Genomic DNA, 24,232 nt, shown 5'->3' on the forward strand with positions numbered 1-24,232 from the left:
TCCGTTCGTATGTCTGTTCTTACTTCACACAAATATTGCTTATGACCAAAGGGTGTGTCATGACCTTGACCCAAGGTCAATTGAGAAAGTTCAAGGTCATTGTTTCAAAAATACTAAATTCTGTCTGTGTCATGTCTTGCATTAATGGAAATATTAGAAGCTAAAATTTGACACAAAGCTTGCCTGTCTTAGGCCACATAAAACTATTTTTAGATTCTCATCTCCGTCTCTCTGAAAATGGCCTGCCCCGATATATTTTTTAGGAAAAAAAATGTGTGGAAAAAAAATTTCGGAAAAATCGGGCTCAGTATACCAATAATTCAAAATGTTTAAATATTAAATGCTGCTTGACATGTGGATTTCGTTTGATTCGAGTCATGGTTGTTAACGGAAGGATACAAATGTCCTCATGCATTAACAGTTAACTTGAAATAGAATGGAATTAAAGGATAGAAATTGGTTTGTTACTCCTATAAGCATTAACAGTTTTCAAAAATAGAGCAGTTGTTATTTATAGAAAATGGACAGTGAAATAGATTCATCCAATATTTTCTATAATAGCAAAAATACACGCGTTATGATTTTTTTCTTAGCGGGGGGTATCAATTGTGAGCTTGCTCACAGTACCTCTAGTTTATATTAGTACTCTTAGAAGTATTGTTATTTCAATGTGACTATTAGAGGAAAATGCAGCCTGTCTATTATAATTACAATATTGTGTTAATCGACTTAGGTAAGATTTCAAACAAAAATTATTTGTCGTTTATGTTTTACTTTAATAAAACCATTTACAATGTACTTCTCCGCATTAATCATGTACCTAACACACTAATCAGAAAAATAATCAAAGCATCGTTCTATTCAGTGAAACGGTTTTTTTTACGGTGAGACCCCACTATCCGAGACAACTCTGGTAATCTTATCGTTGTTTCCCAATAGCTGAGTCTTGGATGGGTGTACCTGTTCATGGGTATACTGATTGGCTCTGCTGTGATTCCCATCACGCTCTGCATGTGCTGGGAGAGAGTCACCGGCAATGGAATGATAGCAGGAGCAGTCTCTGGCACATTCCTGGCATTGATCACGTGGTTATCGGTTGCAGCTACTAACGAGGGTGGTCTTAATATGGACAAGTTCTTTGAAAATACAGGTGATCATTAGAAAATTAGAAATGAAATTTAAAGAAAACCTTTATAAATTTTAAGAAAATACTTAATCTGTTTGATAATTTGAACTACGACCACTGAGCACATTAAAACTTGCTGAACGTTCAATGTTTTTTGTTCGGAAAAAGCAGATCCCATTATTAATATCCTTACACAGATGAAAACATGCATTATGTCAAAATCTTTAAAAGAGGATGGATCTTCAACAAATTAATAATTTAAATTTAGATATTTCTTATTTTGTAGAAATAATTTGTTTAGCTACAAACTTTTATTCAGGAAAAAAAATCTATTTATTTTAGCTTTCAAATTTGAATATTTTCCTATGTAGAGAGTTCTTCTTTGTAAGGATATTATTTTATTAAGACTAAAACGACACGACCACCTTGTCCCCTTAAGGAAGACGGACCCAATTCCAGATTTCTCAGCTCTGCGCAGAAATACGCGCACATGCTATGAATTGTCGTAATTACGTATATCAGAATATCAGAAAAACATAAAATTTCTATAGTACTAAACATAAATTGTGATGCCAAAATATTTTAAGTGGAGAAAAAGTAAGAATAAAAAAATAGTCCGAATTTCCTCTGTTTGCGACAATTCTGTTAAATTTCAACGGTTAATAAGTCTTACAATGTCCAAAGGCAGTTAATAGTCTTATAATCTAGTAGATATTGAATTTATACCTTAACCTAATCATATTTTATCTATAATAGTTAATGTAACGTTAGGCAAAAATTAATAATGACCCTTTTTCAATGATATTTCTGAAGAAAAATGAACCATGCAGTGAACTTGACACAACCCCTCAAAGAATTTAGGTCGATGACCTATATTATTTTCTGTTCATCTGTAAGCTAATTGACTTCTGAATATTGCAATTTAATTAGAGTAAAATATATATTGAAGATTTTTTAAAATATCAGTTTTTAAAGCACACCCCAGAAAATTCTCATTACTTTCCATTATATCTGAAGCTTTTTGTACCAAAAATTTGAAACGCCCCCAGTTACACTTATTTTTCATTTAACTCATTGTTAAATAATTGATATAGGTAAAGAAAACGCAATGTTAGCCGGGAATCTGATGGGGATTTTGTCCAGTGGGATTATAACTCCAGCTGTGAGTATGCTGACGACACCCCATGATCATAATAGAGACGACATATGGGAAAACACCAGAGACATAGACAATCCACTAAACCCTTGGACAGAACGCTACGCAAAGTAAAGATACCCTCCATACCAATTACGATATTGATATGTTCTTACTCAATTAAATATCGACATTTGAAAACCTTATATTAGATGTTGCATGTTAACGAAGCCTAAAATAAGGCCCGAGATTAATCTTATCATTCTTTTGAAACATAGAACGGTGCACAATTGTTTTAACTTTCAGAGTTATCTTTCTTACATGACATTGTACCTGGTTTTTTGTTTTAATCAGAAACATTTGTATATAATAATCGTGATTAAACAAATGAATGCGAACTGAAAAATGGAAACGTTTCTTCATGTTTCAAGGGACCTTAACTTACGTGCTGCACATCAACTGGACAACCGGCCGTCTTATGAAGAGGTGCACAACTCTATGCGGACAGCACGCATGCTGGCCAATGGCCTGTCTCCAATACTCACAGTAATCTTCGTTCTAATCTGGCCCAGTCTTCTATTGTTAGAGGGTGTGTTTGATTTAGCGTCTTTTAAAAGATGGGTAAGTATTTTGAACATTTTTATTTTGTTTATTTTTAACGATAACAAGCCTTGTAAATGTTTCATTTCGCAAAAACAGGAAGCCTACCGGCCTTGACAATCACATGAGTGCAATAGCTCTTAGATGTACCTTATGCTGTATCTCATATTTGCGTTTTAAGTTTTTTTTTTGTCTGAACCCTAGTCAAAGACTCTTCTGACTGTTACTCCCGCTTTTATGATTTTATATTTTAATAAAATTGATTCATAAAAGGAGGAGACAAGAGACAAAGGAATCTCGGATATCTATATTCTAGCTCTTTCAGGGCCTAAATATTGTAAACGATTGGTGAAAAAAGATCTGTAGACTTTAATGTCCAAACCGTTTTATAGTTTCACAGTTTCATTTATACTGCATGCAGTTTATTTCTACAGGCATACATGCACAGGAAATGAAAGTAGATATCCTAAAACAGAACATACCTGTACATGTATAATTCAGTTTTGGTTGCCAAGTGACAATTTATCTTGTGCTTTTCAAGATGGATTAAAAAATATAAAACTGTTGACAGATGACAAACGGTAAAAGGTTACACGAGTGATCCAAGCTTTAAAAAATTACGTGTTCACTGCCATATTTGTCACCACAGGGCGAAAAACCATCTTTAAGCAAGTCCTTAAAGGTGGCTTAAAGGTGACTTAAAGGAGCTTAAAGGCTATACAACCTTTAAGCCGCCTTTAAGTCACCTTTAAGCAAGTGCTTATAGGTCCTTAATGTCCAAACTTCTTTAAGCCACCTTTAAGCCACCTTTAAGCATCTTTAAGTGGCATTTACGCTCTCTTTACACTGCCTTTACACTGTCTTTAAGTGGCCTTTAAGTCAATATTGATCAAGCTGAACAATAAAAACATATATTAAATGCAAAAGCTCTTTTATAGAGATGGGAGGGGGTCATCCGAGTGATAATATAATTTCCAAAGAAGGGGGGGGGGGGTGTTCCAGGCGGTTTTAATCGTCGCTCCATTAAACACAGATCGCTATCATCAGCACTGCTCCGATGGACACAGATTGCCGTTATAAAATTCTTTATAATTTTTTGGGGGTAATTATTGTAGGGATGAGCGCAGTCTCTGTATCTTAATATGTGCATAAAACTAATTAAAGTATGTTTGTTTCCTATTATAAATTAATCGGTGAAAAAATCTCTCTCTCTCTCTCTCTCTCTCTCTCTCTCTCTCTCTTTCAGTTCATCCGGTTATTAAACAAAATTAAGATAATGAACCAAAAATTCATGATTTAATTTGTTAATCGGTTTGAGGTTTGTATTTTTTTTTTCAATTTTCATTATTTCTAACTCTAGATCTGCTAGATACATGTACATGTTAAAGATGAAAAGACTCTCAACTGCCTTTGTTATATCGGACAGGATATTACTGCTTTGTTTGTCTAGACATAGTTTTGTTCGTTTGTGTATATCTAATTAGAGTCTATTGTTTGTCCAACTTAAGTAAACCCCTGGAATTAACACTGAATATACAAGATATACACAACAGGTGTGTCGTGTGCCCAGGTGCATGTTTGTGTATATCTAATTAAAGTCTATTGTTTGTCCAACTTATGAAAACCCCTGGAACTAACTCTGAATATACAAGATATACACAACAGGTGTGTCGTGTGCCCAGGTGCACGTCAGGGTTTCTAAAGGCGTTGAATCTTAGTATGTACGAGTATACGATAAGTCTAGTGAATAAAAGTTAATTTACATTTGTAATTCATTTTCAAAGTATTATTTCCTAGCTCTGGGTTTCAAAGATGTTACGTCTACAAATTAACGATACATGTATGTAAGAGTAAAATCTTGAGGCTAATTAATTAATGTACCGGTGATCATAAATAGGGGTTGATTATTTAAATATATGTATAAGGGTAAATATGTCAAATATACCCGGCCTGGCACATCATACAATTGTATGTACAAGTCATTTGCAATTGCCACATGCAGTAAATACGTCACCGGTAATTGGTAATTTTGTTTGTTATAGAATTGATTGTTTAAAAATCATGTACATACAATTACATGTAAATATTTAAACATATTGGAACGGCGCCGCTATCATGAAAACCGGTAAATTGCGGGAAATTGAACAAATACCCTAATAGTATCAATGCATTTAATAAAAGAAATGATTTCATTTTCTTTCTTACATTTTTATAGCTATAAATTAGATGAACGTATATCTACTCGGTTTAAATGTATTAACTAAGAAAGCCTACTATAGTGAACCTAACGGTTTCAATTTAGGTATAATATATTTTTGTTCACTGAAGACCAAGTTCCGTATTTCATTCTAAATACATGCATGCATGTAATTTATAAATTAGATATAATTGATTGTAACAAACTGAATGGTTTGTCAAAATCTTTTCAAGTAAACACATTCAATACAGTGATTCAATATCCACTGATATATAGGATATAAAAACGCTTATATATAAATAAGTTGCCGTGGCGCAGAGGATGTGTGGTGATGCTAGTAAACTAAGGGTCCCGGGTTCAATTCTCGCCGTGGCCGTTTTTTTTGTGTGTTTTTTTTTCATTTTTCTTTCTAGAACAAAAACCGTTTTAATACCTTTTCTTTCATAAAGTTAATACATTTTGTTGGAAATTAAGCACAATATTGAATAAAAAAATTTAAAATGACTTAAAGGTGGCTTAAAGGTAGCTTAAAGGTGGCTTAAAGGTGGCTTAAAGAAGTTTGGACATTAAGGACCTATAAGTTGTCCTTAAAGGTGGCTTAAAGGTGGCTTAAAGATAGTCTTTAAGCTGCCTTTAAGCCATCTTTACGCTTTCTTTAAGCCACCTTTAAGCAATACATATAGCTTAAAGGTAGCTTAAAGGTGGCTTAAAGATCGTCTTTAAGCTACCTTTAAACACCTTTAAGCTATCTTTAAGGAGGACTTAAAGATGGTCATTCATCCTGTGCACCCTCCCCCCTTAAAAATAATAAATAAATAAATAGCCGCAACCCCTGCACTATTGGCAGTAAATTTCACAATTAGAACAGGACATTATGTAATCGAAAATTTTCTAAGATTAAAACATTTTTAAAAACATTTTAATTTGGCAACATTGGCCCCGCCGTAGAACCTTAACCCCTGAATAAGGGGCCATGAATTTAAAAATTTTGAAAGAGGGCTTAGTGGACATCATAAGCATGCATTTAGTTTTTTCCCAACGTTTGTGGGAGTGTAGAAATTAATTGCTCTAGATGACCTGAGTTACTCTTTTTTAAATCAAGACTCTACAAATATTTGGCTTCTAAACCATGTTTTACGTAACAAAATAACAATGGGGGGGGGGGGGAGAAAATCCTTCAAGTTGTACAAAAACCGATCAATCATATATACTGGCACTGTACCAGTTATCGGCTAAAATGTAATGTTTATAATTTCTTGATATTTTTGGATTAAACTTGCCATACTTTAAATAATGAACTCCTTATTTATCAATCTGTTAGTTTATATCATTTTTTAGAACCGCAAACATCTTGTTTTGTGATTTTTAATCAAGCCCCGAATTTGCCGAGTTTTTAAGATCTACTGTACCAGTTATCGGCTTCGTAATAATAACATAGTAAAATCCCTGTACATGTTGATTTTATACTCTACTAAATGAAATTTGAATTATGTCCCTTGTGGGGTCAGACCAAAGTAGTCGGGGTTGTGATACATTATAAACAAAACTCATAAAATTATTCTTAACATACGGTAATTCACCAAATCGTACACTATTCAATACATAACACTGTGCCGGATAATTATGCCAGTGCCAAGCTGGCATTTTTGCACCCGCTTAAGATGCAGTTTCGGAAAAATCCATGTATACCAAATGATAGACCATTGTCTAGAGAGTATATAACCACTTTTGTTTTTAGTGTGTTTCACCTGACAGGTGAGATATTTACCTTTAAAAATTAATATCCCATCGGAAAATGATAATTCCCATAGGAGAATTGACTCACCTACAGGAAATATTGACAATCCTATAGGATTTTTTAAAAGTCCTGTAGGAATTATATTTCCTATAGGAGAATGATAATTCCTCTAGGAATTTGATTCAGACATGTAGTTTTCCTATAGGATATTAAGTTTTCCTATCGGATTCTATCAAATCCTATCGGAATTGAAATTCCTTTAGGAAGTTCTTGTATTCCGATAGGAAATTTCAAATTACCTATAGGAATATTGATTTTCCTATGGGAATAATTATTTTCCTATAGGAATTTATTTTTGAAAGGTAAATATCTTACCTGACAGGTGAGATACACTGATAACAAAGGTGGTTGTTAACTCTTTAAGCAATGGTCTATCATATGGCATATTTGAATTTTTCGATATATGCAGCTTAAGCGGGTGCAAAAATGCCACCTTGGCACTGGCATAATTATCCGGCACAGTGTTACATAATTGTGCAATCAGGCGTTCAACTGCACTACGAATCTCTCGGAAATTAATGAATTCCTTTTGTTTACACATGTTATATGTATTGATATTATATGTCAAATCAAAGAAGGGATATAATAACGTATCACAAAGAGGTAATTTTCTATTTTTAACTTATTACGTCATTTCCCCCACTGCTGAAAGTGCAAAGAGGTAAAATCAGCGGTAAACAATGATCGTTTAAGCTCATGTATAAAACATATTCAAGAAAGTTTTCAAGCAAACTTACTTTTCTTTATTCGCAAAAGACGACTGAATTAAAAGATCTTGGATTGTCCCGTGCTATAAACCCGAACTCTCAGTTAAGCCGATAACTGGTCTTAGCCGATAACTGGTACAGTACCAGTAGTATCAACAAAAATAAGTTGCAATAAAAAATAATTTGTTACAATGTAAGAAAGATAATCCATTTGTTTTTAAACCTGTGTTCCACTTCTTTTTCAGATATATTTAACAATGACATGGTGCCTTTGTGCCACGCTATTTATAATCATTGCACCCATCGTGTATGAGACCATTGATATAAGAAATGCCGTTAAACAAATGACAGTAGTTCGTCCTCTAAAGAAGATTTCAACGGCTGAGAAGGACAGAACTCGCAATGGATCTGACGTCAAAAGACAGCAGGTTAACGTCATAATGAAAAACGATCAAAGCTTCGTAGACCCAAATTTCATCAATAAAAGCAGACAGAACTCCCTCACTGTTAGTGAAGCACCATGACATGGCATACAAATGAGACCACGTGTCAATCATGAATCAACACAAGATACAATGTCCATCCTATTACCCCAGACAAACTTTCAATGATAAACTTTTTATTTTGTCTAATAACCTGGACATTTTCTTAACCAGCTTCATGTTATATATTAACTGTTTATGCAGCTACCACATTACGAATTTTAGCAGGGTATGGAATGTTTTACGGTGCGACCGTTTGGACGAGTGCAGCATAAAACTAAATACACACATTTTGTAATGATAAATTAATAAAAAGTTTATGGTTTAGCAAATGAAAGCATTAACGTGATAAAAAAAGAAAACTAATGAAAAAATTGTTTTTAAGTGTTTTCTAAATATAATTATTCATTACACTCCAGCTATACATGTATTGGCATTATACCACGATGTTTTGATTGATTAATAAGAACTTTGTTAAAATAAATCATTAGTTACATGTACAATTCAGAGTTAAAGTGATTGTGACATCTGAGTACACAAATTTCATTTGTTTGTGAGACAATTGAGGACGAATATTAATAAGAACCGTGTCACGTGGGATATAGCTCACGTAAAATGTGTACGTGTTTTCACCGTAATTCGAATGTTCTGTTCGCCCATACGTTGTCGTTAGAGCTTGCAGTGCTTGTCGGCGCGCTATTCATGAGTATGTAAGGGATATTTTTTATGCTTTACGAACACAATTAAAATGTTGCAAGCTACCGTATTAAGTTTGTTCATCTTTTGCCATTTTATTGTTTAAAGGTCTAGGTGTTATCTTCCTGTACAACTTCTTCATGTTGACATATGACAGCAAGTTTTGTAGTGTAGGTGAAACTATGGTAAAACTATGTCGAACCTATTGGCAACTCTAAGTTTACAATGTGCTCTATTTCCTTAGCTAAATGTATCGATAGCAGATTGTACTGTAGCCACTGAATTTAATACGAGATTAATGATTTGATGAGAAAATTAAGTACATGTAGTTGAAAAAAAGAAGGCAAGGAATAAGGTCTGGTCTACGAATGCCTGTTAATATAACAATGCAAATCTTTGCACATTTTATAAACATTCATATTTTATAAAACAGGTTTGATTAACCCTGCATACTTTCTACACACGAAATGAATGTTATTAGTTAATTTGTTTATTGTCATTTTTGTACAACCTTTTCACTTTAAAGCAATTACTATCATATCATATAATGGTGTTTAGAATGAGAGGTTTATCAGGTTTATCATTCTTTTATCGATCTGTGTGTTGTTAACTGTTACTCTGCAATAAGGAATAAATCTCAGTATTATTATGTTCTAACAGTATGTTTTTTGGTTGTTGGTTAATGTTACATCATGAGATTTAAAATCAAAGAATCATAAAGAAGAAGGTATAGTTTCTTTTCAATATTTGCCCTAAAATTCAAAAGTTGTTTAATTCTCATAAAAATACACATATACCATTTTGAACATGTGTGTATATATAGTACCAAATTATGCACTTTTATCTTGTTTCAAAAAATGATTACGACTTCAATATTTTGGAATATTGATAAGATTTTGTAAAAAAAAAAATGAAAAATGGCATATTTTCTCATAGTTTTTTTAATAGAAAAATGTGTCCGCAGCCGTCGCCCACAACGATATTAATGTATTTTATGTAATATAACATGATAAAGTTATAATGTGAGTTTCAACGTGGGTGACAGCTGCGGACATATTTTACTATTCAGAAACCCACTAAGGAACTGGTGTCTTCTGCTCAGTTTTATGAAAATTACGAGAAAATGCACTGTTTATGAAGTCACAATTAACCATGTGAAAGCCTAATCACGTAACTATTTATAGATTCTTAATTTATGGGTAATTACTATTCTTGTGTAAACAAACCTACCGTTTCAATTGTTTGTGATATTAATTTTTTTTTTAAATCACTGTAAAACAGGGTAAAATATGACTGAAACTGTACCTTGTTCTTTACAAATATATTTGTTGGATAATCAAAGAAAAGAGTAGACATTTGTTTACCAATCATTTGAGGTTTAGGCTTTCATGCATATATTGAAAACAATTCACAGTAGTATTTTTATGGGTGTAAAATGGTTCATGATTGTTCATGTCGCGTGCTGTCTCTATTGTAAAGGGTTCACAAAATATTGAACAAACCTTTTCTCAAGATTGTTTACGTTTGGCCTTTGAACTTGCTATCTCGATGGCCTTTGAACTTGCTATCTCTATAAGGGCAATATACTTGAGACACTAAAAAACCAAGTTAGATAATTGACGAACTAATGTTTATCGAATATTGAGCAGAAGATAATTTCTTGGATCCATACCACTACAGTGACACCTGTCCTTATGGTTATATTAATAAGGACAATGTAAGATCGAGTGTAGCAAGTTTAATGTTTCCAACCAAGCGAGTCTCAAGATAACCAAACGAATCTCAAGATAACCAAACAAGTCTCAAGATATTGAGCTACCATGCCCTGTGGCCAACAAATGGTCAATAGACAGCCCGGCAGGTGAACACAGCCAATTAATATAATTATGATGGTCTAAAAATTCAATATCATTATTGTGAAAACGAGATTTTTCGTCAAATTTCTTTAAACTTCATAGCAAAATATAATCACCTAAGTACCAAAGCCTTACCAAAGTAAACATGCCGCACCCTTCTCCGTTGGGACCGGATTTTTCCAATTTAGAATGAATGAATACATAGTGCAGGTCGACTGTCTTATATTCTTTATAATTGATTTGCAATGGACCTTCATTAGTGTTAGTAAATTAAAAGAATAGAATGCACACTCCCCTCCCCCGACTCTACTCTTGCCTCAAAAGCTAGCTGCACGTCTGTTGCTCCAAGTCTGAGAAAAAGACTCTGATGGACGACCCTGGAGCTAAGTACAACCATAGTAAAAATCTGCAATTTACGGCACACAAAAAAGTGCGCTAGATTTTGACTGATTAATCTGAATTTCACACAAATTCTGTGGAATATTTTAGCAGAGTATAGTATTGACTTAGCCTGCGAAATGTATGGGAAAGTTCTATCTTCAATAAAGCAATGAAGCAAATAATCAGATCTTTTTATTGTTATTCACTAAAAATACGCCACATATACCTTTTAACATAGAAGCCATGATAATATATAGAAACTTTGAATGTTCTTCAGAAAAAAACAAATGGTTCCAGACATATTGAGCAACAGTTGAACAAAGATTTACACAGAACATCAAATACGATATTATAATTTAAGACCTTGCGCAGCTTGTTCTTTTCGACGATCAATGGCTTCCACGACATTCCGTCAAAGGCACAAACTGATAAAAAAAAATAAAAATTATTATGGACTCTTTTTATGGAATCATAAAATAAGGTAACATTTGATAGGAATAAAAATCTGAAACAAGTGGTCTTTTGTTTTCGGGTTCATGTAGTTTCTTCCTCTTCATAAGAGCAATTTGATGCCTTGCGATCGTGATTTGCGATTTTTTTTCCAAGTCAAGTCGGCGTTGACACGATAACACATCTTGGCTTTTGACACTCTCGGTTACAAGTTTTGATTCAAACAAAAATCAAAGTACTGAAGTACTGAAAGCCGTGCTATTTTGGTGTGTCTTTATGCATATTGTGTAGTAAAGACTGAAAATCTCTCTCTCCCCTCTCTCTCTCTCTCTCTCTCATGCTTTTAATGTCGGCAAAGCGTCAGAGAGCGACCAAATTTTGTAAGCGGCTATAAACAAAAAGTATGTCTGTCTAGTAGAAGTTAAAAAGTTAAACAGTTGCTGCCTTGAATTTTGCAACAAGCATTTTATATTCAATCCCCATTTCTTCATCGCGCAGCAAAGTAGTTCATGGAAATTCATGCGCATTGTATGTGTCCAAAATGCATAGTAATGTTTTAAAACACGTTATTAATAAGAAAACTAAAAATGATAGACAATTCATTCGAAATTAAAAAAAAAGAAACAAAATGCCTACACTTTTGACAAAACGTGGCTCTTTGTGTAACTGTTTGGTATAGCGGAAGGTTTACCTTGACGCTGTTTGGTGGTTTTTTTTTACTTTTGAAGTTGTGCTATTTATAGTAACATTGGCGATTTGCCTGCCTATAGCCAGGAATCTGCTTTCAGCAGAGCCCGGCTAATAAAAATTAAGAAAGGTGAAACAAAGACCCTTTGTGTAAATTTACGATAAATCGTAATTTTCGACAGATGATCATGTCAGGCATTTGTATTACGATTTTTCACTATATATATGAAGTTCAACATGAATTTGTACATGAGGACAATCATAACCATTAAGACAATTTTACCATCACAAGTTGCAAACGATTTTAATTACATATATCTTGGAAGAGGGTGAAAGAAGCATAGTATGATGTATTTAAACCAATTAAGATACAAAATGCCCTCGTTGCCCATGATACATTGTAAAGTTACTTAGTGTGGTGCTCTTGTTAAACATGTCCCCGAATTTACGAAAATAGAGGAAAATATATTCATTAACCATTTGTATCAATAATTCAGTCGTAAGAATAAGACAAATTGTAAATTATACCGCTAAATGATGTCCTGGACCCGAGCAAAAACTTGCAGTACCGTTAATTGTTATTAAAAATATGTCACAATAATAGTTCTTGGGGTGTTCATAATCAACAGCAAAGGAATATGTACAGGACAATCTGCCTTCGATTCTTGTTAGATAGGCTGGGCAAGGCAACGACCTGATGACTTGTACTACTCACATCATGATAGAGGCAGAAATCGCATGCACCTCAAAGCAAATGGGCTTTTCCTAGATATCCATTTAGATAAAGAATATTGACGAAAGAATTGAAAAATTAGAAACACGTACGTATTTCGAATGAACAAAATATCCCAACATTACTTATCTCCCACACTACTGCTGATGCATTTGTCAATGTTACCTGCCATAAAACAGATTAAATGTTAACCAGAGATTGTAAGCAATTAATCCTGATTATATCACAATGTATATTCATTCTTCTTTAATAATTTCTTTAGGAAAAGATAAAAAGATTCAAATCAAGTATAAAGTATGAATGTAAATGAAAGGGATTTTATTCAGATTGAAAAAAGAGGCGATGATGGGTGCTGGCAAGCTAGACTTGAAAAGAATGATGATATGGTTGGTCGCTGAAAAAACACCGATATCGTCCTGGGACCCGAACTACTACTAATTGATGTCTATAATAATTACCTTATAAATCGTCCAAAATTTGCATCAATTTGACGCTAAAACACTTGTCCGTGGATAGACATCATCGGTAAATGAAGTATTATTCCAGTTCGTAATTTTTTTTAACCTGTGCAGAGAACCTATACTAGTATTACGTGTGTTTCGTGTATTCATTAATTTGAAACATCTCCCCAACCCTCTGTGCTATATCTCCTCCTGTATCTCCAGGAGACGTAAGAACCGCTGATGTATATACTAGTGTTACAACTACTGCAATTTACGCTTTTTCAAGCCCTCAATTTGACTTTAAACCATGTTTGATTTTGGCCTTTATATGAAACTTACTCAGTAAATCGATAAATACAAAACAGTTCTTTGACATAATAGAATTTTCATTGCGTCGCCAATCGCGACTGCCTCGGATAGACTGTTCTCTAAACATAAATGGACACGATTTCCGGCAGATGAATACGTTTCCATCGTTTGTAATTAAATGATCATTAAAGGTTTTCCGTTCGAATATTCACGGAACACCTCACAGGTATCTAGAGCCGACACAGACAGACTCGAAACGATTATCTCATCGCACTTTATGCTCATGGTATTGATATACTGGTATATTCAAAGGAAAAAGCCAGCCGGTTTGTACTTCTGAGCTACATGTATGATCGGTAGTTGTTTGATAAAAGTTGAGTCGAAAACTGAGAGCGTCGTAAAGCTTCGCCTACGGTATCTTTTGTGCTGTTCCTGATATGACTTAAATTGCAAACCTCACGGTGAAGTTTGAGTTCATAGACGAGACACACTGACGTATATAGAATGCTGAAACACTAAAAAAAATACCAACAGGCAACTTAATAAATAGCCTTTTAATAGTGAATGACAACATCATGATAAAAAGGGGAAAATCTTGAAGGAAAATCTTAACTTCTTATTTGCAGATGTTAAAAATGCTACCAATTATGAAAATGATTACTTATAAATATTGTTCATATGCTTTTTATTGTTAATAAATAAACCAAAATGATTACAAGGACTTATGAATACTGTTCATGTGCTTTATCATTAATAAAATGAGAGAGAGAAGGGGGTACTCATTAAATGTGTTTTAAGTATTTTAAAAGTATCATTGATTTGCTAAGTTTTCGATCCCATCACACCAACCTTTTCGGACTGAATTATCTTGACTTACAACGCCACGAACTTGTAACGGCGCTGAACTGATATCACTCCACAAACGAATACGGAAAACTCTGACAAATACAAAATCGAAGACATTCAAGACATCAAAAAGTTCTGGGATTCCTCAACTTCCCTGAAATGTTAATTGTTTGACTAAATCTGTTTAATGTGAATTCCTCCAAAAAAAAATGGAAACAGAAACAAAACGTTTTCTCAAAAATCTTTTTTTTAAACCCACGCCACTTCATCAATGAAAATTCACATATATTAATAAGAGAAATATCTTTATTAATGTCAAATCCCTGAAAGTAGGATATGTAACAGCATCCCTTTATAATTTCATTTCCAGACGGGTGACATTTTTACGACCTGAGCAACAAATACAAATAAAAGGGGGAAACCGAGACTTGAAATAGAATTCTTAACGCTTGATAAACGATTGATTTATGAAAAGCCAAACATATCGAGTTTTAGATAAAGGCTTAATATACTCTCGTCGATAGATCTGATCGAGGATATTGCACAATTTATGATCTGTTTTGTCGTCGTTAACTATCAGTTTCGCGTACTCGGGCGTGCGCTGCATCCAAACAGCATCACTCTATAGTGAGTGTTAGTAAGAGAGTGAAAGAGAGAAAGCGCGCATCCCGCAACTGTGTGAGTAAAGAAACTGATTCCAGTAATTAAATTACACCCGCTATGACAGTAGGAGGTTTTGAACTTTAATATTCTTTTCATGGAAAGTTTAATTCTTCAGAAGCACAGACCTATGTCGGTGGAAAACACAACAGTGGCCTGTACAGGGGACTTGTGTAATTTACCGAAATTTAAACGAACGGACGACAACCCTCTCATAGAATGTGGTGGAAGTTCAACATGGTATGTTTCAGAGATGTTTTAATATTTAATTATTTTAATTAATGGCATGAACAAAACAACATATTGCGAAAAATATATGTTGATTAAATCTATTTTTTAAAATGAAATTCGTGGTACTGTTTAAACAATGAATTCGAAATGTTGATTGTTTTAATATAAATATTTTGTGCATGTCGCTTTGGGTAGGCGATGTTTTGATTTACGATACTCAGATCAATAATAATATCAGCTGTATTAAATGTTAATGCTTGGAATGATGACACTTGGGCTTCCAAAGACAGGTATGTTTTATTACCTTCCGTTCACTGCATATGTTAGCATTATCAGATGCCAGCTTGTAATGATAGAATGTCCTCAAAATCGATTCTATTCAAGTATTATAAATGAATTTTAATACAATTCTTTAGCTAGGTGTTATAGAAAATCACTTTCCAAGTGATACGCTTCTGCGTGAAATATCGTGAATAATGAAAAAATGTAAGGTCTTGAACCACTTTTCATTATAATCATTGAGGAGGTGACTTGATGTCAGAAGGGCAGAAGGTATGAATGGCGTGCAAATAAAATACAAGTATAGCATAGAAAGCCCATGGTAAAACCAACACATGTATAGATTATATGATTAATGAATTTGGCCAGAAGCATTGTTTGAAAAAACCGCTCATCACAATTATTAAAACGCATCCCATATGAGAAGTTTGCACTTCATCAAGCTAATTTTGACCAAAAGGTTTACGAAAAACCACGCGCTTCAATTACCTATTCATCTTCCTTTTGGAAAGGCAGGGTCCCCAAAGACTTCCTACATGAAAGTGATAGAGAAGTGCAGTTCCGAGTATGCAGTGACTAGGGCGTGTGGTATACACCCACTCACGCCAACTGGCAAGCATGAATTACAATAATGTCTGAAGTCCTCACATTAAATCTAAATTCATTTGCTTGTCTGTTTGCATGTCTAAACGACCTGCCAATCGATCACGTACTGCAATTGCAATTGGTTCGATCGTGCTGTGTACTTGAAAGAACTTCCATTAATTTTGGAAAAACGACTTTTAAACCGATATTACCTGCAAATTGTCCCTATGGGTCTCTTGAATGTTTGACCTTTTTGTTAATGATGAAGAGACTAATTTACTTTTTGAGTATCATCTTATAAACATGCAGTTATTTTTGAAAAAAAAATTGTACTTACGTTGTCTCTTTACTTCAGGGTGGAAGAGTACCATCCTGTGTTTATCGGTGGTAAAAAAAAAAATTTTTCTCGTTTATATATCTGATGTACGTGGTAGAATGGAATATGAATATTGATATTTTGATAGTTATATATCTTTATCTTTTTAAAAATGTCATTCAAGTACGAAACTTAACGAGCACTCCTTGCTTATATCAAGTGAAAATATTAATCAAAAAATGTACCTGTGTGTATCTGATTCAATAACTGACGCTGTCAGTAATGAAAGGCAAGATACCAATTTTCAACGGCGGCGCGCGCATAAAAAAATGTTACGATAACGTTTTAATTACGAAATATTGCAAATATGACGAGATAAATCAAGACGATAATTATGCTTGAGTCGCTCCGATCGCTTTTCAACGACGATAAAAAGTTCCAGATATCGCGCGAAATCGCAAAATCTCAATTATTGAAAAAATGTAATCAGTATCTGTACCAACACCAACATTTCCTATTTGATGAAGCCTTTGTAATCTTGATCATCGTATCAACAATATCCGGGACTAGAGCGAGCATTTGAAGTTTTGAACACCTTTTCCCCACTTTTAATGAATTGTAGTATAAATAATTAAAGGTGATACGAGCAATGGTTATTTTCTGTTGGAACGATATTTACATAATGCAACTGCATCTTTAAAATGTCAAGGCTTTGTGATTACGAAACTCCCGATTCAGAAAACCTTAACATTGTGAAGATGAATGCAAGGGATGTATTGTTGAGTAACTGTACAGTTCTTGGTAGTCTTTTGAAATTTGAATATTTTATTCATATCAAAAACAAAACTCATTGTGCTTTAAATTCCAAATTTATATTAAATACACCTTAAGTTTCTGTTCCTTGCTAATTTTTAACCGGGTTTTCCAACGGAAAAATCCGGTTTTTAAAATGGTGAAAATAGCGGGCGGGCGGCTGCCAAAAGGGTACCCTCATTGTACGGATAACTCCTCCCACAGTTTTTAAGATAGGAAGTTGTCCTTTTCAGATCAATTGTACATATATCAGAGGTGTGCATATTACTAGGATTTTGATTTCCGATAATTCATGACAAAAATACCAGCTTTTGAACTTAGTCATTTTTTGGCAAAATATTGCATATAGGGTACCCTCATTGTACGGATAACTCCTCCTACAGTTTTCAAGATATGAAATTGTTCTATTGCAGATCAATTGCACATATACATGTATCAGAGGTGTGCATATTGCTAGGATTTTGATTTCTGATTATTTATGAAAAAATTACCAGCTTTTGAACTTAGTCATTTTTTAGCGAAATATTGCATATAGGGTACTGAAAATTTCCTTCACGATCTTATTTTCACCTATCTCAGTGGTATTTAACTAACTGCACCTCTTAACGTTTAATCAACTGAAATCTACTTTACAATATAATTATTTACTCCATAGGAACAGATATGTTAATAATGGGTCATCAACTAAACGCTGTTGGGGTTCAGGATGCATTGAGTGATAGAGATTATGTAAGCTATTTATAGCAGCTTAATTGATCGCTATTATTTGGTACATGTAATTTTATCTTATAAATAAATTCTTTTGGAACTGTATAAAGGGTCTATGTTAATGTTTTGAATTGAAAGCTAGATTGTTTATACTTACAGTGATGTATAATCTTTTTTCAGAATCATAATTAGTTACAGTATTTCAGAAAAGTAAAATATTTGAAAAGTACTTATTTCACAGTGAGTATATATGTGAATCTATTACAATTATAAAAGATGAAATGACCAAGAGATGTTCTTTTTAATTTTAAGCTGAGAAGTTAGAACTATTCATATATTTCTTCGGGTCAGAAAACCTTTCTTTCATTTATATTTCTTTGCTCATCTGCACGCAAACAACTTACTACATGTACTAAATGATAACTTAAATTGTCAGTAGTTTGGTCTGGATCGACATTCATTGGTAATTAAATAGGTTTTTAATTTGATAAAAAAAATGTTAACTTTATACATTTGTTTCATGTAGCAGATATGATTTAATTAGCTTAGATAGAAGTTAATTATAGTATATTTTAATTATGAATAAACATACTCTACGACCTTTTTACCCGAAAAGCGGGTCCTCAAGGAGCAGTAAAAAATTTGTAAAATTGATTGAATGAATTATATTACGTCAAAATTTTCCTAAATTGCACCTAGAAATATGGAATTAATACGAACTCAAAGCCCATGTCTCTGAAGAAAGTGGGTTGAATAGTCGGTGCGCATCACTACGTTCATACTTTATTAATAAATACAATTACATCGAACATTTGAGACTTTCCAGTCGATGGGTATGGTGCCATCATGTTCTGACCGATACAGATATATAGTTGGCAATATAAAGGAAAGAAAAAGTAACAATGGCCAATTCTCATCCATGTTCGATAAATCTTGTAGAACCGGAAATTATTGTTAGTGTCATGTAGGTTTAGCTTTTATGTCAGAAAAATGCAAGTAGTGATTTATTATATACTCTAAAAATAATCAACGACATTTTCTCTCTTGTTATACGGCAAACATATTAATACGGTCATGTTCGAGAAATGAAGTTCGAGTCTCCTTTGCGAAATTCAAAACTTTACTACTTATCTCCAAAAGTAGTGTTTTTCATTTTATTTACATGTAAACTGGTTAAAGGCGATGTATGTTTACAAAACGCCTTGATACCGTAATGAAACTTCGTTTACAATAGTACGAAGAAAAGTATACACATAGGATTTCGGTCTACAATATTGCTGTTGAAGTCTTCTAATCTTGCATTGTTGTAAACTTAATTTTAAAGAATATCAATATTTGTCTGTAAAAGACAAAAAATATAGTTTCTTTCCTTTAATCAGATTGACGAAAAAGTATTTCCTATAACAATTGCTATTTTTCCAAAAAAAATTTTAAAATTTTCTTCACGAGATATTTAAAGAATCATTCATTGGTACGAATGCGGTGTGGTAAAATTGCCGAGTTCTAGACCATTAATCTTCGCCCCAAGGTTTCATTTCATTATCCAACACGAGTATAATATTTATAATAAACGATTATTTTTCTCGTATAATTTTACGTTATAAAACGATGTCTGACAGCTTTCTGCTGTGACGTTCATAAATTTACTTTAGGTTTATCTTTCCGCGTGTTATAAATTAGTGCAAGTGACAGTTGAGAAGGGTATTCGTACAATGCCTGTCGAATACCCCGCATCTAGGATATTTAAACGACCTATGTACATCTAATATAAAGGAATATTACATTTGAAGGTGTGCAATAGAACATATAGAACTGCATCATCTGACTATTAACAAACATACATTTATACTTGATACTTTTCTTCCTATCTTCATTTGATTATTTTCTTAACATTACAACGTGATCTCAACCAATCTTTGACTGTGGTAGCGCTATTGTTTATTAAACGTTATTTTGAATGGGGAAGATCATTAAGTATTTTTTGTCGTTATCTGAAGAGTTTTAGATGTTTCCCCCCCAAAATATAGATCTATGACATAAACATTTTGAAAAAATTATGTTTTACCTAAACGGAAGCAAAAGACATTAAAAAAAAGCCCCCTATGTTTCGAACACCATCTCAGCCGGGAGTCCTCCGCCTATCACACTGAGCTTCGTTGACACATACCAATCGTCGTGAATAACTTTTATAGTTTGACAATTATACGGTATAAAGTTTTATGGGTGTTTTTTTCGAAAACAACGAATTTTGACTCATAATGGGTATAGCATCCACTTTAATGAATCGATAATATAAAAGAATGAAAACTAATCATTTTAACTAAAGTACATGTATCTTTAGGATTGAGTCTACCAATAGATCAATTCATACCAAAATATTGCAATTTATGACAGTAAATTATAAAATGATCAGGATTTAGGCACAAAACGTCGTGTGGCTTAATTTGGAAACCTATACCACTTGTGTTTATAGAATGAAAACACGTTATTGACATGCATGGTGAAAGTTATAGCAATAAACAATGTATACACGCCAAGAATACATATTTTATTAGCATTCGAACAAATTCTTTTTTATTGCTTCAAGTGGGGGATATGTACTAGTTACGCCTTATACGCCCCTGTTCTTTCCAAATTGGACCTCGTGGGTAATTTGTCGACCACTCGGCATCCTTAAATCTTTTACATCTACGCAAGCGCGTAAACGAAAGGAAGTAGCTGTTTGACGCAACGCATCATCGGAAACCAACGACCGTTTGCTATGAAAGACTGGTCGTGGCATGGGTTTCCGAAGATGGTTGTAACCGGGTATACTACTGTACCGATTCCAATCGCAAGTGAATAAGATAGGCATTTACGACAACTTTATGTAACTTATCAGATTATACCGCGTTCTTTTAATGATCGTAACTTTGCTATATAACCCATCAAATAGTAAGCTAGTTTATCTTCGAAATCTTAATGTTATAAAAAATAAGCAGAAATGCTATAATTGGCATTACATTTGGCTTTTATGTATAATTTTTATCGCCCATTCGTTCTGTCAATCTCAATCAATCACGTTGGTTTAGTTGTTCTTGACTTCGACTATGATACTTAGCAAATATTTCGCAGTCTTGGGTAATATAAATATGTTGTTCAGTGTGTTTTATTCGTCGGGAGATCCCGAAAAAAAGCACAAAAAACGTCAATATTCTTCGAATAGAATCAAACAGCTCATTAGTATCTGGTCGTTGAAGGTTTGCAAATTGGTCATCCCCACGGAATTTCAGTGCTTAATGTATCAATTACAAATTTACATGGTACTCGTCGAAATGAGTAGGGCAATTAGTAACTTATTATTCAGAGCCACAAAACATTCGTAATAGCCACGTCCAGGCGTGAATAGTCTAATTAAGCACTCGCATATTTCTTTTACGATTATTTTATAGTTTCTAAAACCGCGACATGCGATAAGATGTATAAAATCTTAACCGTATTGTAGATGACTCATCTCTATCCGAACCTTTTTATTCCGTCTAAGACATGTATTTTCTTGGTTATTATAAAGGAGGAAGAAAGAAAACCACATCCTATTGTACGTCGCCATTTCACATGGATAAAATGTTCATCCAACGTCGCGATTTCACATGGATAAAAAGTTCGTCCAACGTCGCGATTTCACATGGATAAAAAGTTAATCGTACAATTGATATATTATAATAATATCCCCACCATTTCATTTTTTTCAGATTTTGTGACATTAAGACTTAAGGTAACAGTTCTAGGTTTTATTAGCATTGATCAAGTATGGAGTTTACTGTACAGCTGAACGTAATAGGAAAAAACCAGCGGGGTGTTATTATCAAAATTTATTAAACAAGAACTGATCTAGAAACATTTAAGTAATGATATACATCTTTTACTTCAGATGTAAACATGATACCTCTCTGTAACTTTTATATACATGACTTTGTACATTATAAACAGTGTATTTATATGAAATTTTATATCTCCTCTTTGCCCCAGGTGTGCAGTACCTCGTAAACTCAAGTTATGAAAATAAAAACAGAGAGGTTCCGATACTTTGATACCTACCTTAAGGCCACTTCTCTTGTCCGTAGTATTTCGTCTCTTACCTCAATGATTAGAACAAACAAAGGTTCTATGAAATTAAGTTCCCTATTAAGTGAATCCTGCTTCTTGGGGTAAGTCCTGTTAAGGTGCTCTCAGTAAGTAGCAAGGTAGTTGTAAACATTTGTTAATTCAATATCATAATATGAATGTGTTATACATAATTATAGGAGTATATTAACTTTTTAAAGCGAGTTGATTTCTGATTCTGATTTCTGATACTCAATTTCAGCTGAGTATCAAAAGAAATAGTACTTAAGATAGTCATATAAAATTTAATTTTACAAGTATTTAGGTGATTAAATACTAGGAATAATTTACCGTCTAAGTTCGTACGCATGTAACAAAATTATCCAAGAAAATCAAGGAATTAACGACTAGTTAAGAAAACTGGATGAATAGTTTGTTGGAATTAATTGCTGTCTATGGACCTTTCTCACCCTCCCCCTACTCGGAATACAATAGTTGATCACGATTAATAGTGGTGTGGTCAACTAAGCGCCCCAGTGCAAACCAATCTTTTAGATTATCATTCCTCCTACTTTGTCAATACCTTTGAAAGGTTTTTTTTACTATTTAAAAAAAACTTTGATGTGTTGATGAGCGTTGGTGATAGGTTGTGAATAGTTCATTTTCATTTATTTGACGATTTGTTTACAAATCACGTAATTTGGATAACTATTAAGCGTTCAATTGATAACAATTTGCATTGCCTTACATAAAAAAATACTGAGTATTCTAATATGGGAATTCATAATTATATTAATTACTGATGTAGGTTCATGGTCTACACATCGTAAGATATATCCAAAGAGAGCATAGAAGAGTTGTTTTAAAAATCAGCTCTCAAAAACATCCAATTACATCACAGTTAGTGTACAGTTTCTTTGATTCAATTTACGCAGTCTGCGCTGATAGACGTCGTTGTCGTTTCCGATATTTGGTTCAGAAAAATAACAGTTCATTAGAAATCATATTCTGATTCAGCCTTCATGTCCTCGTGCTTTGGAAGACTACAAAAACATGTAATACAGGGTTATTGTGTAATCGTGATTAAAAACAACCTCATACAAATTACAAATATTCAAAACAAATATTCGGTCTTGACCGCTTTTTTTTTTTAATTACGATGCTTAAAAGGTGTAACACGCAATTTACCGACAACCTTTAAAAGTTTGACATTCTAGATCTGTGTGTCCATCACTCAGACGATTAGAATTACTGATTGTTGCATCTAGCTGTCAACAATCGTTCCGTATTTCTCATGTTTAAAAAAAAATAGCTCTGCAAAGATTTGAACAAATATTGCCACATTGTATTACTGAAAGAAAACAACAAACAATAACAAATAATCAACAACAATAACCACCGCTTGCTATCAAGCTCGCTGCTGGATTAATGTTATAATATCTATGGCGATTTTTTTTAAATTTGACTGTCTGCAGAAAAATTGATTTTATGTTTCATGGTTATTTACATAGTTCAATTTGATCTTATAAATTTTTGGTTTTACATGTAGTACGCTATGAACACAAAATACACAGTATTGAACGGACGGATACCAAAAGGGTACCCATATTGTACGGATTACTCCTCCTACAGTTTTCAAGATAGGAAGTTGTTCTTTTGCAGATCAATTGTACATATATCAGAGGTGTGCATATTGCTAGGATTTTGATTTCTGATAATTTATGGGAAAAAATACCAGCTTTTGAACTTATTTATTGTTTTGCAAAATATTGCATATAGAGTACTCCATTTCACTTGATACGGTGGGTAGTGTTTATCAATTTAGGGTTGACATGGATTATGGATACAGTTCACATTAAAGAAAACACGATTTGTTGTCACATTGATTGCTTTTCACTTGTCATTTATTTTCTTTATTTACCCAGGCGGGTTTAAATAAGCTAAAAAGTTCTCAATCTAGTATATTTTTATATAAAGACTGGGTGATAAATGACTCGTGAATACATATTTTTAGAAGTAGTTTACAGTCATCATCTACATCAACAACTGTAAACCATTAGGGGGGTGGGTGGAAAAAAAGATTAAAAAACTATTATTATGCGTAAATTTCT

General features: G+C 33.4%; 2 protein-coding genes across 2 annotated transcripts in view; both read left to right on the forward strand.

The window, feature by feature from the left end:
- The window catches only part of LOC128190725 (uncharacterized), a 46,374-nt gene extending 36,783 nt beyond the window's left edge, over positions 1 to 9,591 (forward strand). The window contains exons 10-13 of the mRNA XM_052862869.1: positions 940 to 1,150; positions 2,221 to 2,392; positions 2,693 to 2,882; positions 7,809 to 9,591. Coding sequence (XP_052718829.1) covers positions 940 to 1,150; positions 2,221 to 2,392; positions 2,693 to 2,882; positions 7,809 to 8,087 — 852 coding nt within the window. The 3' untranslated portion in view covers positions 8,088 to 9,591. The remainder of the gene's footprint in view (positions 1 to 939; positions 1,151 to 2,220; positions 2,393 to 2,692; positions 2,883 to 7,808) is intronic.
- Positions 9,592 to 15,004: 5,413 nt separating this feature from the next.
- The window catches only part of LOC128186469 (G-protein coupled receptor dmsr-1-like), a 40,327-nt gene continuing 31,099 nt past the window's right edge, over positions 15,005 to 24,232 (forward strand). The window contains exon 1 of the mRNA XM_052856239.1: positions 15,005 to 15,346. Coding sequence (XP_052712199.1) covers positions 15,204 to 15,346 — 143 coding nt within the window. The 5' untranslated portion in view covers positions 15,005 to 15,203. The remainder of the gene's footprint in view (positions 15,347 to 24,232) is intronic.

Source organism: Crassostrea angulata, chromosome 6 (assembly GCF_025612915.1).
Source record: "Crassostrea angulata isolate pt1a10 chromosome 6, ASM2561291v2, whole genome shotgun sequence".
NCBI classification, from domain to species: domain Eukaryota; kingdom Metazoa; phylum Mollusca; class Bivalvia; order Ostreida; family Ostreidae; genus Magallana; species Magallana angulata.